The sequence below is a fragment of the Sturnus vulgaris genome, unplaced genomic scaffold (assembly GCF_052056855.1).
Source record: "Sturnus vulgaris isolate bStuVul1 unplaced genomic scaffold, bStuVul1.hap1 Scaffold_817, whole genome shotgun sequence".
In the NCBI taxonomy this organism is placed as follows: domain Eukaryota; kingdom Metazoa; phylum Chordata; class Aves; order Passeriformes; family Sturnidae; genus Sturnus; species Sturnus vulgaris.
Window position 1 is genome coordinate 10 of NW_028276709.1, and position 16,111 is coordinate 16,120.

The following is a 16,111-nucleotide window of genomic DNA, read 5'->3' on the forward strand; positions in this document are numbered from 1 at the left end:
ATATTCAGGTTCCAGTGGGATGGACTGGTTTGTTTCCTTGGGGTGTGAATGGCTGGAAGAGAGAAGAGTCACAGTCAGAGCCCGGATCTGTGGGAATCCAAGTAGACCTTCCTGCCAAGGGCAGCCCACTCAGCTCCTGCAATGGCCAGCAGAGAGGAGTTGCCAACGGGATCGGCTGCAAGGTGCAGGCCAAGAATCCCGCCTGTGTCCCAATAAAACACTCGGAGCTCTGCCCACGCCACCCTTCATCCACACAGGGAGCAAAGCCCTCCGCAGCCGGGACAGGGATTGCAACTCCACCTGCCAGCCCCCGCTGCCAGCCCGCTGCCCTCACTCACCCGCACTGAGCACCTGGAGCTCATTCTTCTACTTCCTCATGCGTGCCCCGGCGATCCCTGGGAACACAGAGCCCGTCACGGCTCTGTCCAGCGGCACAGCTCCCTGCCAGCGGCGCTGCCAGCCCTGTGGCCACACGCCCTCGTGGCCCGGCAGGGCTCAGCCCGGGCCCTTGCCGCATCCTGACGCCCAAGGGCACGGCTGCGACACAGGGCGGCAGCAGCCCCGAGGGCAGCCGGGGCTCCACGGCGCCGGGCCCGGATGCCGCGCTGCCGGGGCCGCAGGCGGGGCTGGGGCCGAGCTGCGGCGGGGCGGGGAGGGGAGGGGAGGGGAGGGGAGGGAGCCCGGGCTCACCCATGAACCTGATGGCCGCTAATTGGACGGACTGCTGTGGGCTCTGCAGGTACGGCAGGGCCTGGCGCAGGTGCTCGGCCGCTCGGCTCCTGTCGTCTGCCAGCTGGAGAGAGCGGCGGGAGGGAAGGGTCGGGCCGGGCTTTGTGCCCCTTTGCCAGGCGCTCCCCGCTTTGGCCGGCCCCGGCCTCCCCTGCCCGCACAGCCCTGAGGCGCGGCCAGCAGCCGCTGGGCCGGGGCTCCGTCGGCGCCCGGCTCGGGCCCACAGGAGCCTGGAGAAGAGCCCGTGCGGCTCCTGCGTGCAGCCCTGGGCAGGGCCACAGCTGCCAAGCGCACACAGTGAGCACCGCGCTCAGGGGGCTTGTCCAGGCTGAGCCTGGCGCTTCCAGGCCCTCCTTACCAGGCACTCGGCAAACATCCACAGCTCTTCTGTCTGCAGCGCCTGTTGGAGATCCGTCTTCTTCAAGAACCCCGCCGCACAAAGCAGCGTTTCTCGAGAGGCCTGGAGAGCAGCAGAGATGTGCAGATGGCACCGCAGCTCAGGGCACAGGAGCCGCGTCCCTGTGCCAAGGCGTGCAGGAGGCTGCAGCCCGGGAGGTGCCAGGACCTGCAGGAGGCAGCCGAGCCCCTTCCAGACATCCACCAGCATCACACAAAACTTTACCTTTGCCAGCTCCTGGTTCTCATCATGGCAGTGGAAGAAGAGTGGGAGCAGGCTCTGGCTCACAATTCTCTCCAGGGCCGTTTTTCCCTTGTCCACTACCAAGTCCATCACCTTGCAGAAGAGGTGAACGGAAAGCTGCTGCACATGACTGCTATCCTGGAGGAAAGAAGGAGGAAAAGACCTCAGAAGCAACTTGTACAGCCCACCTGGGCGAAGGCCCAAACATCAGGAAGGCACAAAGTTTCGGGGCAGCAGCCAGTGCTCATGGCTGGGGGCACAGAGCCTTACATTTTCCAGTAGTGACAGGAGTGGCACAGCCAGCTTTGTAGCAGCAGTGCTAGATATCATGAGGTGTTTTTCCTGGAAGATATTTATGAAGACAGAGAGGGACATGCCAATCACCTCTCTCTGTGCATCACCCAGCAGCTCCAGGAGGCTTCAAGACAGGCTGCGTATACGTTTGGCCTGTGTAGAAGACAAGGCTGTGCTGTGAAGCCAAGAACGGCTACAGTGCCACCACTGCCGTGCTGGCACTGCAACCCCACCCTGCTGCCACAGGGCCCAGAGGCCAAAGGCCTGTCGTGATGAACTCAGGGAGGTGAGGCAGGAGAGCTGGGAGCATCTGCTGCAGCTCCTGAAGCCCAGGCAGCCCGAGGGGCAGCTTTCCCCAGCACAGCTTCAGCCGCTGCCCCCTTCTCACCATCGAGGGATCCTTGCTGAGCACCACAAGGCATCTGAGTGCCAGGCGACGTCTCTCCCTGTACTTGCTCTGCAGGTTCCTTGACATGATCTCCAGGATGCTGTCAGCACATTGAGTGAAATCCAAGCAGTCCAGGACCTGAAAGGCACAGGGCAGTGACAGCGGGCCCGGCCGGCAGGAGCGCGCAACCACACAGGGCTGGGCTGAGAGATCAGCACAGGGCACGGGCAGTGTCCCAGGCAGCTGTGGTGACGAGAGGACAGAGAGCTGGGAGGGAGCTCTGGCCAAGAGGCTCACCTCCACAGTGAATGCCAGGAAAGGCAGATCCCAGCGTGGCTCCTGTGTGCTGAGCAGCTGGAGTAGGTGGAGTGCGACATGGGTACACAAGGGCATCAAGCCACGACGCATCAACCTAGCAGGGGGAAAAAGGGAGTAAGACCCTGAGGTGGGGGGAGGGTGCAATAATCTCCCAAGAGTGACTCACAGAGATGCAGTCTTTCCCCAGCATCCCTGGAGGTGATGTGGGCACTTTGGGAGGCTGCCCCTTGTGGGCACCTCCTCTCCCAGCCTGTTCCAGTCTGCTTGGCCGTCCCTCGGTGACAAGGCTCTCTGGCCCATGACCACAGGGACTGTGTGGGGCACGCCAGGCACACAGTGCAAATGTCGGGGGCAGAGGGGAAACAGGGGGTCTCACCTGGCCAGCAGACCCATGGCATAGTGCTGGGTGCCAGCAGAGAGCAGCGTGTCCCAGCCACGCTTGCGCTCCATGGCCATCACCTCAGGGTCATACTGCAGACAGAAGAGCAGAGCCTTCATGGTCTGCACTGCAAACCTGTGTGCAGAGCAAAGCCCAGGTCACACTGGGAGCACTGGCGCTGGCCACAAGGGCATGGGAAGGACAGGAGGACCAGGACCTGTTGGGCTTGCTGGGAAGGTGGTGATCCTCCCGGCACACTCTCCAGAAGTTATCAACTGCCTCTGGCATCTGCTGTGTGGTGATGATGACATGGAAGAGCAGAGCCGTAACCAGAGCGTTGGAAGAATGCATCATGGCCTCATGGCACTGAGGCACCCGGATAATCACCCAGAGCACCAGAGTTGCCTGCAAAAGAAGCAGCCCCAGACAGCGCTCAGTGCCGAGGTGTCCATGGGGCAGGGCCCGAGGGGAGAGGCAGGGGGAGCAGTGGGCCTGGTGCTGCCTGAGCCTGTCCCTAGCCCAGCGCCTGAGGCACAGAGAGGATGGATGGAGATCTGCTGGAGAGGCTACTGGGGAGGAAACCAAGGCCAGTTCCAGAAACTCACAGCCAGGGCAAAAACGTCCTTGTTGTCCCCATCAGAGGTGCACATGCTGTGCAGGGGCCAGGCCTCCATCACACACAGCAGAGTTGGCAGCACCTTCTCCACTGTTGATCCCGATGAGCCTATGGCTCTCCACATCATTGCAGCAGCTCTGTGGGATCAGAGCTCTGTGTCAGGGGTGTCTCAGTCACAGTCCAGTGCCCTGTGCAGCTGTAGGGCCCAGGTGACAGAGCCCCGGTGCCCTGAGGGCCAGGCAGGGAGCGTGGCAGCAGTCTCAGGAGACAGAGGGGCCTGAGGGTCCTGGGCCTGTCTGCCTGTCTGGCAGAGCCCATTGGACAGGCTGTACAGGGCGGTGGGCCCTAAAGGCTGGTGGGCCCTAAAGGCTGTTGAGCCCTGAGCTCTCAAGGCACGTGGGCCTCGTACCTGTCACACGTTGGGGCACAGCGCAGGAGGGTCAGCACCACGTCAGCAGGGTGTTCTCCAGCCAGCCTCAGAATGTCAGTGCACAGACTGACACCCACAGTGGCACAGGACACGAGACTCTGGTGAATGCTTTTCACCATGGCTGGCACCTGGAAGAGGCGTGACGAGGACTTGGAGTGCTGTCCAAGGGACCAGCTTCCCCCAAGAAGTGCTTCCCTTCCTGTGGAGGGAGCAGAAAACATTCATAAAGAAGAAAGTCTCCCTGCATCCTCAGAACAAACTCCTTGGAAAACCATAGCTTAAAGATAAGAAATGGCTTGTGAAATGATGAATACAAAAAGGAATCCAGTTCCCGCCCTTGGTAGATCCTTCGATCTCCAGTATTAGTGGCTCATTCTCTTTTAGTATCCGCAGGCCAGCTTTGAATGTAAAATCCCTCAGGGATTGGTTAGAATGTAGAATTCCCTTGATAATTGGTGCAAACTGTAAAACTCCCAAAAGCTATAAAAACCCCTGTAAAACAATAACCGTTGGTATATGCTAGATTGGATGCCTTCATAGAATAAACTATGGATTTGTGGCTTTCTACATATCCTGGTTTATTTACCCCGCTGGTCTAAGAGCTCACCGCGAGCCAAATTTCTATCTGGGCAAGGCTCGGGAACGTGCTCTGTCGCTGAGGGCTGCAGAAGCGGTCTCAGAGATCCCAAAGGGAGCCCAAAAACCCAGCCAGCGACACCTTCCCACCACACTCTTCTGGCCTCAAAGACCAAGGAGGCACAGTGGCCGTTCCTTGAGGGGATGCACGATCACATGATCCTGGGAGGGCACCAGCCCTGGCCCCAGACTGCTAACCTGCAGCTCAGATGAAACAACACTCTTCTCAACAAAATCGGTGGTGGGAGCATGAATGACAGCGGGAGTGGTGTCAGTATTTGTGATGCCCTGAGTCTCTCCGGTGTCAGCGTTTGTCATGGCCACGTCCTCCGTCACTGCCATGTCAGCCTTTGCCCTGTCATCATTCACTGCTGTGTTGAAGTGGTCTGAGCACTCAGCCAAATCTGGGCTGACATCGGGCTCTGCCTGGAGCTCGCTCAGCCTGGAGTCAGGCTCGGCTGTGCTCTCTGTTGCTGTGCTGCTGGTCTTTCTACGGCGAAGGGGCACAAACTCGCGGAACATCTGCAGGAGAACAAAGGACAGGGAAGAGAGGCAAGTTCCATGGCATGCTCCAAGCGCTGTGCTGGGCTGAGCAGTGACAGCAGGCCCAGCCCAGGTGGGGATGGCTGCAGGTACCTTCAGTGTTCTGCGGAAGCGGCCACGGGTGGGTTTCTGCTCTTGTGTCGGCTCCATGGCTGCAGCACCTGGCAAAGAGCGAGCGCAGCCAGAGCTGAGGGGCTGCGGGAGAGGCCGGAGAACACAGCCCAGCCCTGCATTCCCCAGGCAGGGACAGCCCCGGGATGCCCCAGGGGATGCCAGCACGGCCGCTGCAGGGTGTCTGCCCGGCCCCTCTTCTGTCCTGTCCCTGGGCATGTCCACAGTGGGTGGGCTGGACTGAGACGAGATGAGACGGGATGGGATGGGACGGACGGGATGGGACGGGACGGGACGGGGCCAAGCTGGATGCATGCACCAGCCCTGAGACCCAGGTGTGCCACTCACCATCCTGCATTGGCTGGAACGGCTCTGACTCTTCGGGCTCTTGAGGAGCTGGGGCAACTCTAGAGCCTCTCCTTTTTATTGCCCTGAACACTTTGAACAGATTGAGAAATCTGCCCGCCATGCCGGAGTCTGGCCTCGAGGGCACCTTCTAGAGAGATGTTTTGGGAAAGTTACAAGGCAACAAGTTGTGCAGCTGTGCCTTAAAGGCACCTGCGACAGAGAAGCCTCAGGAAGGCTGCAGGACAGCAAGTCCTGCACTTGAGGCCTCCTGCCACAAGGGCAGCAGACTCCTCGTAAATGATTCAGATCACCACACCCCAAGGTCTGGCTACTAGTGCACCAGCCACAGGGATCAGAGATACCTCAGGAAAGCTCCAAGTCACCAAGTCCTGCAGTCTTTCCACGAGGTCACCTGCAGGAATAACGCCTCGGAAAAGCTCGGGGTCAGGCACGAACGAGTGTGCTGTGCGGGGGCTCCTCACAGCACCGCTCTGGCGCCTCCTGTCCCGTCGCGTGCTCCGAGCACTCTGGTGTGCCCGTGTCACCACCAGCCCCCATGTCACCACATGTCACAAAGGGTCCTTAGACACGGTTCCATGCCACGGTGACCAGGCTGCACTGCATCACAAAGGGCCCTTGCACACACTGACACCTGCCCTGGGGACACCCTGAGCCCACCCAAAGTGGCCCAGGTTGGAAGGAATCCCTTGGCCCAAATATCTAAGAGAGCCCGACAGGAATGTTAGGAATGGCTCAAATCCTATCCAAGGGCTCCGGGCATTTAAGAGCCCTCAATTCAGGAAAGCCTTCCTTCCCCAAATTCACTGGCATGGCCAGAGAGTGTGACAGATTTGGACGTTTGCTTCCCATCTCAAAGCAGCAACTCATTTGCCTTCATTTGTCATCCATTGGAGAGTCACTTTACAAAAGAACACTACACAGAGGCGAATAAAGGCCATTCTTTGCTTTGCAAATGGTTTTCAATGAAGAGATGATAATATCCTAATTCTAGGAAGGAATAAAAGCTCACAAGGAGTGGAAGTGCACTCAGTGTTAGCAAATTAGCCCAAACAAATGAGAAGATTGCAAAATGGCTAATCCTCCTCCTGGTACAGATAGCTAAGTGGCTCTTTGTCCTGGGGTACAATGCAAAAATGTGTATTCTATCACCATCTGTTAAAATGTGGGAGGGGTGGTGATCCTTATCTCTGTGGGAGATATCCTCTGCTGATGTGCCATCTGATAAGATGGGGGGATGATCATCGTTATCTATTCACAACCCATCCTTCCTCCAGAAGATATATTCCGTTAATGGGCCATTAAGTCCTATTGTGTGACTGATAAGATTACATCACCCCATTGGGAGATGCCCCAGCTGGGGCAGGAGCCAAGCCTTTCCTACCTAGATAAAATACTGGGGTTTGGGACCCGAGGGCAGACCTTTCAACTGGATCCCAGAGGAAAGTCGGACCTTTTTCCACATCATTGCTGGATCTTCGGAGGAAAACTGCACCTTCTACAGGAGCACCGCTTCAACAGAACCACATCTGTCATCCAGGAGGACTGCAGCCACCATTTATATGGACTGCTACCAACACCCTGACTGACAGGGTGTCAGGTTGTATTTCTGACTGTGTTGGTGGTTGTTTCTTTTATATTATTGCATGTATTTTATTTTTTTCTCTTTTCTCCTATTAAATTGTATTACTGACTTGGAGTCTCGCACTGGTTTTACTTTCAAACCAACACACTCTTAAAGTACAGCTCTCCCCTCCTCTTCCCTGCAGGAAGATCAGGACCCCTAACAAAAAATCACAGCTAGTGCTTTGGCCCTGCTCCATAACCAAAGCTGTGCCAAAGCACAGATGCTGCCTTCAAGCTGACTCCAATTCCAGCCTAGACCTCTCACCTTCCACACAGCTCCTTCTCCAAGACGCCCACCAACACCAACCCACCTAATCAGCCACACACAAGCCCCCAACAGCCCGCCAGGATCCCCAGCTATCCCCATCCCTCCGCAGAGCTTTCCCAGCCTCCAGCAGACCCCTGGTTCCCTGCACGTGCCATGGGATGGCACTCGGGAGGATCTGCTCCAAGGCCTTTCCCGGTAGCAAGCTCAGGCTGCCAGGCCTATGGTTCCTGGATCATCCTTCCCACCAACTCTCCCTGTGCACGGCTGCTCCATTTGCACATTGGTGCTCAGCTCAGAGTTCTGCACTTGAGCAGCACTGCTGAGAAAGGATGGAGAGCGGCCTGGCAAGCTCTTTCTCCAGCTCCCTCTTGACTCTTGGGGGAGGTAGAACATTCCACAGGAAAGCACCTGGTGCTACAAGGAGTGGGTGACATCAGACAGCTGTGAGGGGAAGCCTCAGGACTGCTGTAATTCTGAGGGAACACCGTTGGCCTTGACCTGTATGCACCTGCAGAAGCTTAAATCCTCAGCTCCCAGGACCTCTCTTGGCCAGCACCCTGATGTGCACGCAGGACTGCTGCGAGGCACTGCTGGGACCCAGCGGGACAGGAGCTGCTGTCTCGTGTCCACCCAGCACCCCCGACAGAGCCAGGGTCACCCCAAAAGCAGACAAACGATCTGGTGTCGGCAGAGAGGAGCAAGGAGCACTGGGCTGCCTCCTCTCAGGGTATCTCAGCTGGCCCTGGGCCAAAACACGCCCCCGTTTTAAGGCCTGCTAATGCCCAGCTGCCAGAAATGCCGACCTTCTTCTCTCCAAGGCGCACAGGAAGAGCCAATGAGCAGGATGCCTTGGGAGGCAAACCTTCCCGGCCTTTGCTGAGGCCAGGGACACACCAAGATCAGCCAAGACTCTGCAGATTGCCTGGCCCGCACAGCCCAGCTCTTTGCTGGCCCTGGCCCGCAGCAGCTTCCACCAAGCGAGAGGCAATTGCATATTGCCAAGAGCCGAAACACAGCAGGCGGGTGAGATGTGAACAGTGTGTGCATCAAGGCCTTTTAATTCACAGCTCTCAAAGAGAGCTTTGGGGCTCGCAGCTGGACAGAGATGCTCCTGCTCACACCTCTGGCCAAAAGGGGGTAACACAGCGTGCTGCAGGTGCTTGGGTTGGTCTCCACAGCTCCAGGCAGATGCCAAACCTGCTCTTCACAGCCTTCTCCCTTCCCCTGCCCCTGTGCCCAGGGCAGCGGGCCTCAAGGACTCAAAGGACCACAGGGAGCCAAAGGGAATGTTACGAAGGGAGAGGGGAGATGAAACAAGTCTTGCCTCTGCCCAGGCCTCTGGCAGTAGTCATTGGCTTTATTGAGGTGGGCAGCACCCCAAAACCGCTCTTGCTCACAAGTTCTTCATAATGGTTGTTTAAGTCTATTACAAAATGAATTGTTTATTTAATAGACACAATTTTAACAAACAAAAGACTTTAATCTATTTCTTTTGACAAAGGATAAACAAAGAACCACTAGTAGGAGATAATATACTTTGCAAAGCAAAGGAATGAGGTGGAAGGGAAAACAGGGATTGGCGTGGTCTGAGGGCTAGAGGGAGAGAGCTATGTACAGGCAGGGAGAGGGCTGAAGCCATGCGAGCTTCCCACAGGTTCAGCTGTGCCAATCATCAGCTGTGCCTGGAGCTCCAGTGAGATATGCATGTGGTGTCCTCTTCAGTGTCTCCTGGTGCTGTTCTTGGGACACTGGTTCACTGTGTCGCTCAGAGGAACCTAATTCTTCAGCTCTGTTGGCAAACTGGTCTTGAATATTCAGGTTCCAGTGGGATGGACTGGTTTGTTTCCTTGGGGTGTGAATGGCTGGAAGAGAGAAGAGTCACAGTCAGAGCCCGGATCTGTGGGAATCCAAGTAGACCTTCCTGCCAAGGGCAGCCCACTCAGCTCCTGCAATGGCCAGCAGAGAGGAGTTGCCAACGGGATCGGCTGCAAGGTGCAGGCCAAGAATCCCGCCTGTGTCCCAATAAAACACTCGGAGCTCTGCCCACGCCACCCTTCATCCACACAGGGAGCAAAGCCCTCCGCAGCCGGGACAGGGATTGCAACTCCACCTGCCAGCCCCCGCTGCCAGCCCGCTGCCCTCACTCACCCGCACTGAGCACCTGGAGCTCATTCTTCTACTTCCTCATGCGTGCCCCGGCGATCCCTGGGAACACAGAGCCCGTCACGGCTCTGTCCAGCGGCACAGCTCCCTGCCAGCGGCGCTGCCAGCCCTGTGGCCACACGCCCTCGTGGCCCGGCAGGGCTCAGCCCGGGCCCTTGCCGCATCCTGACGCCCAAGGGCACGGCTGCGACACAGGGCGGCAGCAGCCCCGAGGGCAGCCGGGGCTCCACGGCGCCGGGCCCGGATGCCGCGCTGCCGGGGCCGCAGGCGGGGCTGGGGCCGAGCTGCGGCGGGGCGGGGAGGGGAGGGGAGGGGAGGGGAGGGAGCCCGGGCTCACCCATGAACCTGATGGCCGCTAATTGGACGGACTGCTGTGGGCTCTGCAGGTACGGCAGGGCCTGGCGCAGGTGCTCGGCCGCTCGGCTCCTGTCGTCTGCCAGCTGGAGAGAGCGGCGGGAGGGAAGGGTCGGGCCGGGCTTTGTGCCCCTTTGCCAGGCGCTCCCCGCTTTGGCCGGCCCCGGCCTCCCCTGCCCGCACAGCCCTGAGGCGCGGCCAGCAGCCGCTGGGCCGGGGCTCCGTCGGCGCCCGGCTCGGGCCCACAGGAGCCTGGAGAAGAGCCCGTGCGGCTCCTGCGTGCAGCCCTGGGCAGGGCCACAGCTGCCAAGCGCACACAGTGAGCACCGCGCTCAGGGGGCTTGTCCAGGCTGAGCCTGGCGCTTCCAGGCCCTCCTTACCAGGCACTCGGCAAACATCCACAGCTCTTCTGTCTGCAGCGCCTGTTGGAGATCCGTCTTCTTCAAGAACCCCGCCGCACAAAGCAGCGTTTCTCGAGAGGCCTGGAGAGCAGCAGAGATGTGCAGATGGCACCGCAGCTCAGGGCACAGGAGCCGCGTCCCTGTGCCAAGGCGTGCAGGAGGCTGCAGCCCGGGAGGTGCCAGGACCTGCAGGAGGCAGCCGAGCCCCTTCCAGACATCCACCAGCATCACACAAAACTTTACCTTTGCCAGCTCCTGGTTCTCATCATGGCAGTGGAAGAAGAGTGGGAGCAGGCTCTGGCTCACAATTCTCTCCAGGGCCGTTTTTCCCTTGTCCACTACCAAGTCCATCACCTTGCAGAAGAGGTGAACGGAAAGCTGCTGCACATGACTGCTATCCTGGAGGAAAGAAGGAGGAAAAGACCTCAGAAGCAACTTGTACAGCCCACCTGGGCGAAGGCCCAAACATCAGGAAGGCACAAAGTTTCGGGGCAGCAGCCAGTGCTCATGGCTGGGGGCACAGAGCCTTACATTTTCCAGTAGTGACAGGAGTGGCACAGCCAGCTTTGTAGCAGCAGTGCTAGATATCATGAGGTGTTTTTCCTGGAAGATATTTATGAAGACAGAGAGGGACATGCCAATCACCTCTCTCTGTGCATCACCCAGCAGCTCCAGGAGGCTTCGAGACAGGCTGCGTATACGTTTGGCCTGTGTAGAAGACAAGGCTGTGCTGTGAAGCCAAGAACGGCTACAGTGCCACCACTGCCGTGCTGGCACTGCAACCCCACCCTGCTGCCACAGGGCCCAGAGGCCAAAGGCCTGTCGTGATGAACTCAGGGAGGTGAGGCAGGAGAGCTGGGAGCATCTGCTGCAGCTCCTGAAGCCCAGGCAGCCCGAGGGGCAGCTTTCCCCAGCACAGCTTCAGCCGCTGCCCCCTTCTCACCATCGAGGGATCCTTGCTGAGCACCACAAGGCATCTGAGTGCCAGGCGACGTCTCTCCCTGTACTTGCTCTGCAGGTTCCTTGACATGATCTCCAGGATGCTGTCAGCACATTGAGTGAAATCCAAGCAGTCCAGGACCTGAAAGGCACAGGGCAGTGACAGCGGACCCGGCCGGCAGGAGCGCGCAACCACACAGGGCTGGGCTGAGAGATCAGCACAGGGCACGGGCAGTGTCCCAGGCAGCTGTGGTGACGAGAGGACAGAGAGCTGGGAGGGAGCTCTGGCCAAGAGGCTCACCTCCACAGTGAATGCCAGGAAAGGCAGATCCCAGCGTGGCTCCTGTGTGCTGAGCAGCTGGAGTAGGTGGAGTGCGACATGGGTACACAAGGGCATCAAGCCACGACGCATCAACCTAGCAGGGGGAAAAAGGGAGTAAGACCCTGAGGTGGGGGGAGGGTGCAATAATCTCCCAAGAGTGACTCACAGAGATGCAGTCTTTCCCCAGCATCCCTGGAGGTGATGTGGGCACTTTGGGAGGCTGCCCCTTGTGGGCACCTCCTCTCCCAGCCTTTTGCAGTCTGCTTGGCCGTCCCTCGGTGACAAGGCTCTCTGGCCCATGACCACAGGGACTGTGTGGGGCACGCCAGGCACACAGTGCAAATGTCGGGGGCAGAGGGGAAACAGGGGGTCTCACCTGGCCAGCAGACCCATGGCATAGTGCTGGGTGCCAGCAGAGAGCAGCGTGTCCCAGCCACGCTTGCGCTCCATGGCCATCACCTCAGGGTCATACTGCAGACAGAAGAGCAGAGCCTTCATGGTCTGCACTGCAAACCTGTGTGCAGAGCAAAGCCCAGGTCACACTGGGAGCACTGGCGCTGGCCACAAGGGCATGGGAAGGACAGGAGGACCAGGACCTGTTGGGCTTGCTGGGAAGGTGGTGATCCTCCCGGCACGCTCTCCAGAAGTTATCAACTGCCTCTGGCATCTGCTGTGTGGTGATGATGACATGGAAGAGCAGAGCCGTAACCAGAGCGTTGGAAGAATGCATCATGGCCTCATGGCACTGAGGCACCCGGATAATCACCCAGAGCACCAGAGTTGCCTGCAAAAGAAGCAGCCCCAGACAGCGCTCAGTGCCGAGGTGTCCATGGGGCAGGGCCCGAGGGGAGAGGCAGGGGGAGCAGTGGGCCTGGTGCTGCCTGAGCCTGTCCCTAGCCCAGCGCCTGAGGCACAGAGAGGATGGATGGAGATCTGCTGGAGAGGCTACTGGCGAGGAAACCAAGGCCAGTTCCAGAAACTCACAGCCAGGGCAAAAACGTCCTTGTTGTCCCCATCAGAGGTGCACATGCTGTGCAGGGGCCAGGCCTCCATCACACACAGCAGAGTTGGCAGCACCTTCTCCACTGTTGATCCCGATGAGCCTATGGCTCTCCACATCCTTGCAGCAGCTCTGTGGGATCAGAGCTCTGTGTCAGGGGTGTCTCAGTCACAGTCCAGTGCCCTGTGCAGCTGTAGGGCCCAGGTGACAGAGCCCCGGTGCCCTGAGGGCCAGGCAGGGAGCGTGGCAGCAGTCTCAGGAGACAGAGGGGCCTGAGGGTCCTGGGCCTGTCTGCCTGTCTGGCAGAGCCCATTGGACAGGCTGTACAGGGCGGTGGGCCCTAAAGGCTGGTGGGCCCTAAAGGCTGTTGAGCCCTGAGCTCTCAAGGCACGTGGGCCTCGTACCTGTCACACGTTGGGGCACAGCGCAGGAGGGTCAGCACCACGTCAGCAGGGTGTTCTCCAGCCAGCCTCAGAATGTCAGTGCGCAGACTGACACCCACAGTGGCACAGGACACGAGACTCTGGTGAATGCTTTTCACCATGGCTGGCACCTGGAAGAGGCGTGACGAGGACTTGGAGTGCTGTCCAAGGGACCAGCTTCCCCCAAGAAGTGCTTCCCTTCCTGTGGAGGGAGCAGAAAACATTCATAAAGAAGAAAGTCTCCCTGCATCCTCAGAACAAACTCCTTGGAAAACCATAGCTTAAAGATAAGAAATGGCTTGTGAAATGATGAATACAAAAAGGAATCCAGTTCCCGCCCTTGGTAGATCCTTCGATCTCCAGTATTAGTGGCTCATTCTCTTTTAGTATCCGCAGGCCAGCTTTGAATGTAAAATCCCTCAGGGATTGGTTAGAATGTAGAATTCCCTTGATAATTGGTGCAAACTGTAAAACTCCCAAAAGCTATAAAAACCCCTGTAAAACAATAACCGTTGGTATATGCTAGATTGGATGCCTTCATAGAATAAACTATGGATTTGTGGCTTTCTACATATCCTGGTTTATTTACCCCGCTGGTCTAAGAGCTCACCGCGAGCCAAATTTCTATCTGGGCAAGGCTCGGGAACGTGCTCTGTCGCTGAGGGCTGCAGAAGCGGTCTCAGAGATCCCAAAGGGAGCCCAAAAACCCAGCCAGCGACACCTTCCCACCACACTCTTCTGGCCTCAAAGACCAAGGAGGCACAGTGGCCGTTCCTTGAGGGGATGCACGATCACATGATCCTGGGAGGGCACCAGCCCTGGCCCCAGACTGCTAACCTGCAGCTCAGATGAAACAACACTCTTCTCAACAAAATCGGTGGTGGGAGCATGAATGACAGCGGGAGTGGTGTCAGTATTTGTGATGCCCTGAGTCTCTCCGGTGTCAGCGTTTGTCATGGCCACGTCCTCCGTCACTGCCATGTCAGCCTTTGCCCTGTCATCATTCACTGCTGTGTTGAAGTGGTCTGAGCACTCAGCCAAATCTGGGCTGACATCGGGCTCTGCCTGGAGCTCGCTCAGCCTGGAGTCAGGCTCGGCTGTGCTCTCTGTTGCTGTGCTGCTGGTCTTTCTACGGCGAAGGGGCACAAACTCGCGGAACATCTGCAGGAGAACAAAGGACAGGGAAGAGAGGCAAGTTCCATGGCATGCTCCAAGCGCTGTGCTGGGCTGAGCAGTGACAGCAGGCCCAGCCCAGGTGGGGATGGCTGCAGGTACCTTCAGTGTTCTGCGGAAGCGGCCACGGGTGGGTTTCTGCTCTTGTGTCGGCTCCATGGCTGCAGCACCTGGCAAAGAGCGAGCGCAGCCAGAGCTGAGGGGCTGCGGGAGAGGCCGGAGAACACAGCCCAGCCCTGCATTCCCCAGGCAGGGACAGCCCCGGGATGCCCCAGGGGATGCCAGCACGGCCGCTGCAGGGTGTCTGCCCGGCCCCTCTTCTGTCCTGTCCCTGGGCATGTCCACAGTGGGTGGGCTGGACTGAGACGAGATGAGACGGGATGGGATGGGACGGACGGGATGGGACGGGACGGGACGGGGCCAAGCTGGATGCATGCACCAGCCCTGAGACCCAGGTGTGCCACTCACCATCCTGCATTGGCTGGAACGGCTCTGACTCTTCGGGCTCTTGAGGAGCTGGGGCAACTCTAGAGCCTCTCCTTTTTATTGCCCTGAACACTTTGAACAGATTGAGAAATCTGCCCGCCATGCCGGAGTCTGGCCTCGAGGGCACCTTCTAGAGAGATGCTTTGGGAAAGTTACAAGGCAACAAGTTGTGCAGCTGTGCCTTAAAGGCACCTGCGACAGAGAAGCCTCAGGAAGGCTGCAGGACAGCAAGTCCTGCACTTGAGGCCTCCTGCCACAAGGGCAGCAGACTCCTCGTAAATGATTCAGATCACCACACCCCAAGGTCTGGCTACTAGTGCACCAGCCACAGGGATCAGAGATACCTCAGGAAAGCTCCAAGTCACCAAGTCCTGCAGTCTTTCCACGAGGTCACCTGCAGGAATAACGCCTCGGAAAAGCTCGGGGTCAGGCACGAACGAGTGTGCTGTGCGGGGGCTCCTCACAGCACCGCTCTGGCGCCTCCTGTCCCGTCGCGTGCTCCGAGCACTCTGGTGTGCCCGTGTCACCACCAGCCCCCATGTCACCACATGTCACAAAGGGTCCTTAGACACGGTTCCATGCCACGGTGACCAGGCTGCACTGCATCACAAAGGGCCCTTGCACACACTGACACCTGCCCTGGGGACACCCTGAGCCCACCCAAAGTGGCCCAGGTTGGAAGGAATCCCTTGGCCCAAATATCTAAGAGAGCCCGACAGGAATGTTAGGAATGGCTCAAATCCTATCCAAGGGCTCCGGGCATTTAAGAGCCCTCAATTCAGGAAAGCCTTCCTTCCCCAAATTCACTGGCATGGCCAGAGAGTGTGACAGATTTGGACGTTTGCTTCCCATCTCAAAGCAGCAACTCATTTGCCTTCATTTGTCATCCATTGGAGAGTCACTTTACAAAAGAACACTACACAGAGGCGAATAAAGGCCATTCTTTGCTTTGCAAATGGTTTTCAATGAAGAGATGATAATATCCTAATTCTAGGAAGGAATAAAAGCTCACAAGGAGTGGAAGTGCACTCAGTGTTAGCAAATTAGCCCAAACAAATGAGAAGATTGCAAAATGGCTAATCCTCCTCCTGGTACAGATAGCTAAGTGGCTCTTTGTCCTGGGGTACAATGCAAAAATGTGTATTCTATCACCATCTGTTAAAATGTGGGAGGGGTGGTGATCCTTATCTCTGTGGGAGATATCCTCTGCTGATGTGCCATCTGATAAGATGGGGGGATGATCATCGTTATCTATTCACAACCCATCCTTCCTCCAGAAGATATATTCCGTTAATGGGCCATTAAGTCCTATTGTGTGACTGATAAGATTACATCACCCCATTGGGAGATGCCCCAGCTGGGGCAGGAGCCAAGCCTTTCCTACCTAGATAAAATACTGGGGTTTGGGACCCGAGGGCAGACCTTTCAACTGGATCCCAGAGGAAAGTCGGACCTTTTTCCACATCATTGCTGGATCTTCGGAGGAAAACTGCACCTTCTACAGGAG

The 16,111-nt window shown here is 57.8% G+C and overlaps 1 protein-coding gene and 1 long non-coding RNA gene across 2 annotated transcripts; both read right to left on the reverse strand.

The window, feature by feature from the left end:
• Positions 1 to 690: 690 nt before the first annotated feature.
• On the reverse strand, positions 691 to 10,694 carry LOC148217479 (uncharacterized; the record flags this gene model as incomplete). Its single annotated transcript, XM_088158592.1, has 6 exons — positions 10,506 to 10,694; positions 10,242 to 10,343; positions 9,845 to 9,947; positions 1,352 to 1,557; positions 1,088 to 1,189; positions 691 to 793 (listed from the first exon to the last, which is right to left on the reverse strand). Coding segments are annotated over exons 1-6 (724 nt in total), but the record flags the coding sequence as incomplete, so codon positions are not given.
• A 146-nt stretch (positions 10,695 to 10,840) lies between these two features.
• LOC148217480 (uncharacterized) lies at positions 10,841 to 11,622 on the reverse strand. The gene is made up of 3 exons (XR_015801053.1): positions 11,503 to 11,622; positions 11,206 to 11,343; positions 10,841 to 10,970 (listed from the first exon to the last, which is right to left on the reverse strand). It is a non-coding gene; the product is annotated as an uncharacterized LOC148217480 (long non-coding RNA).
• Positions 11,623 to 16,111: the final 4,489 nt, after the last annotated feature.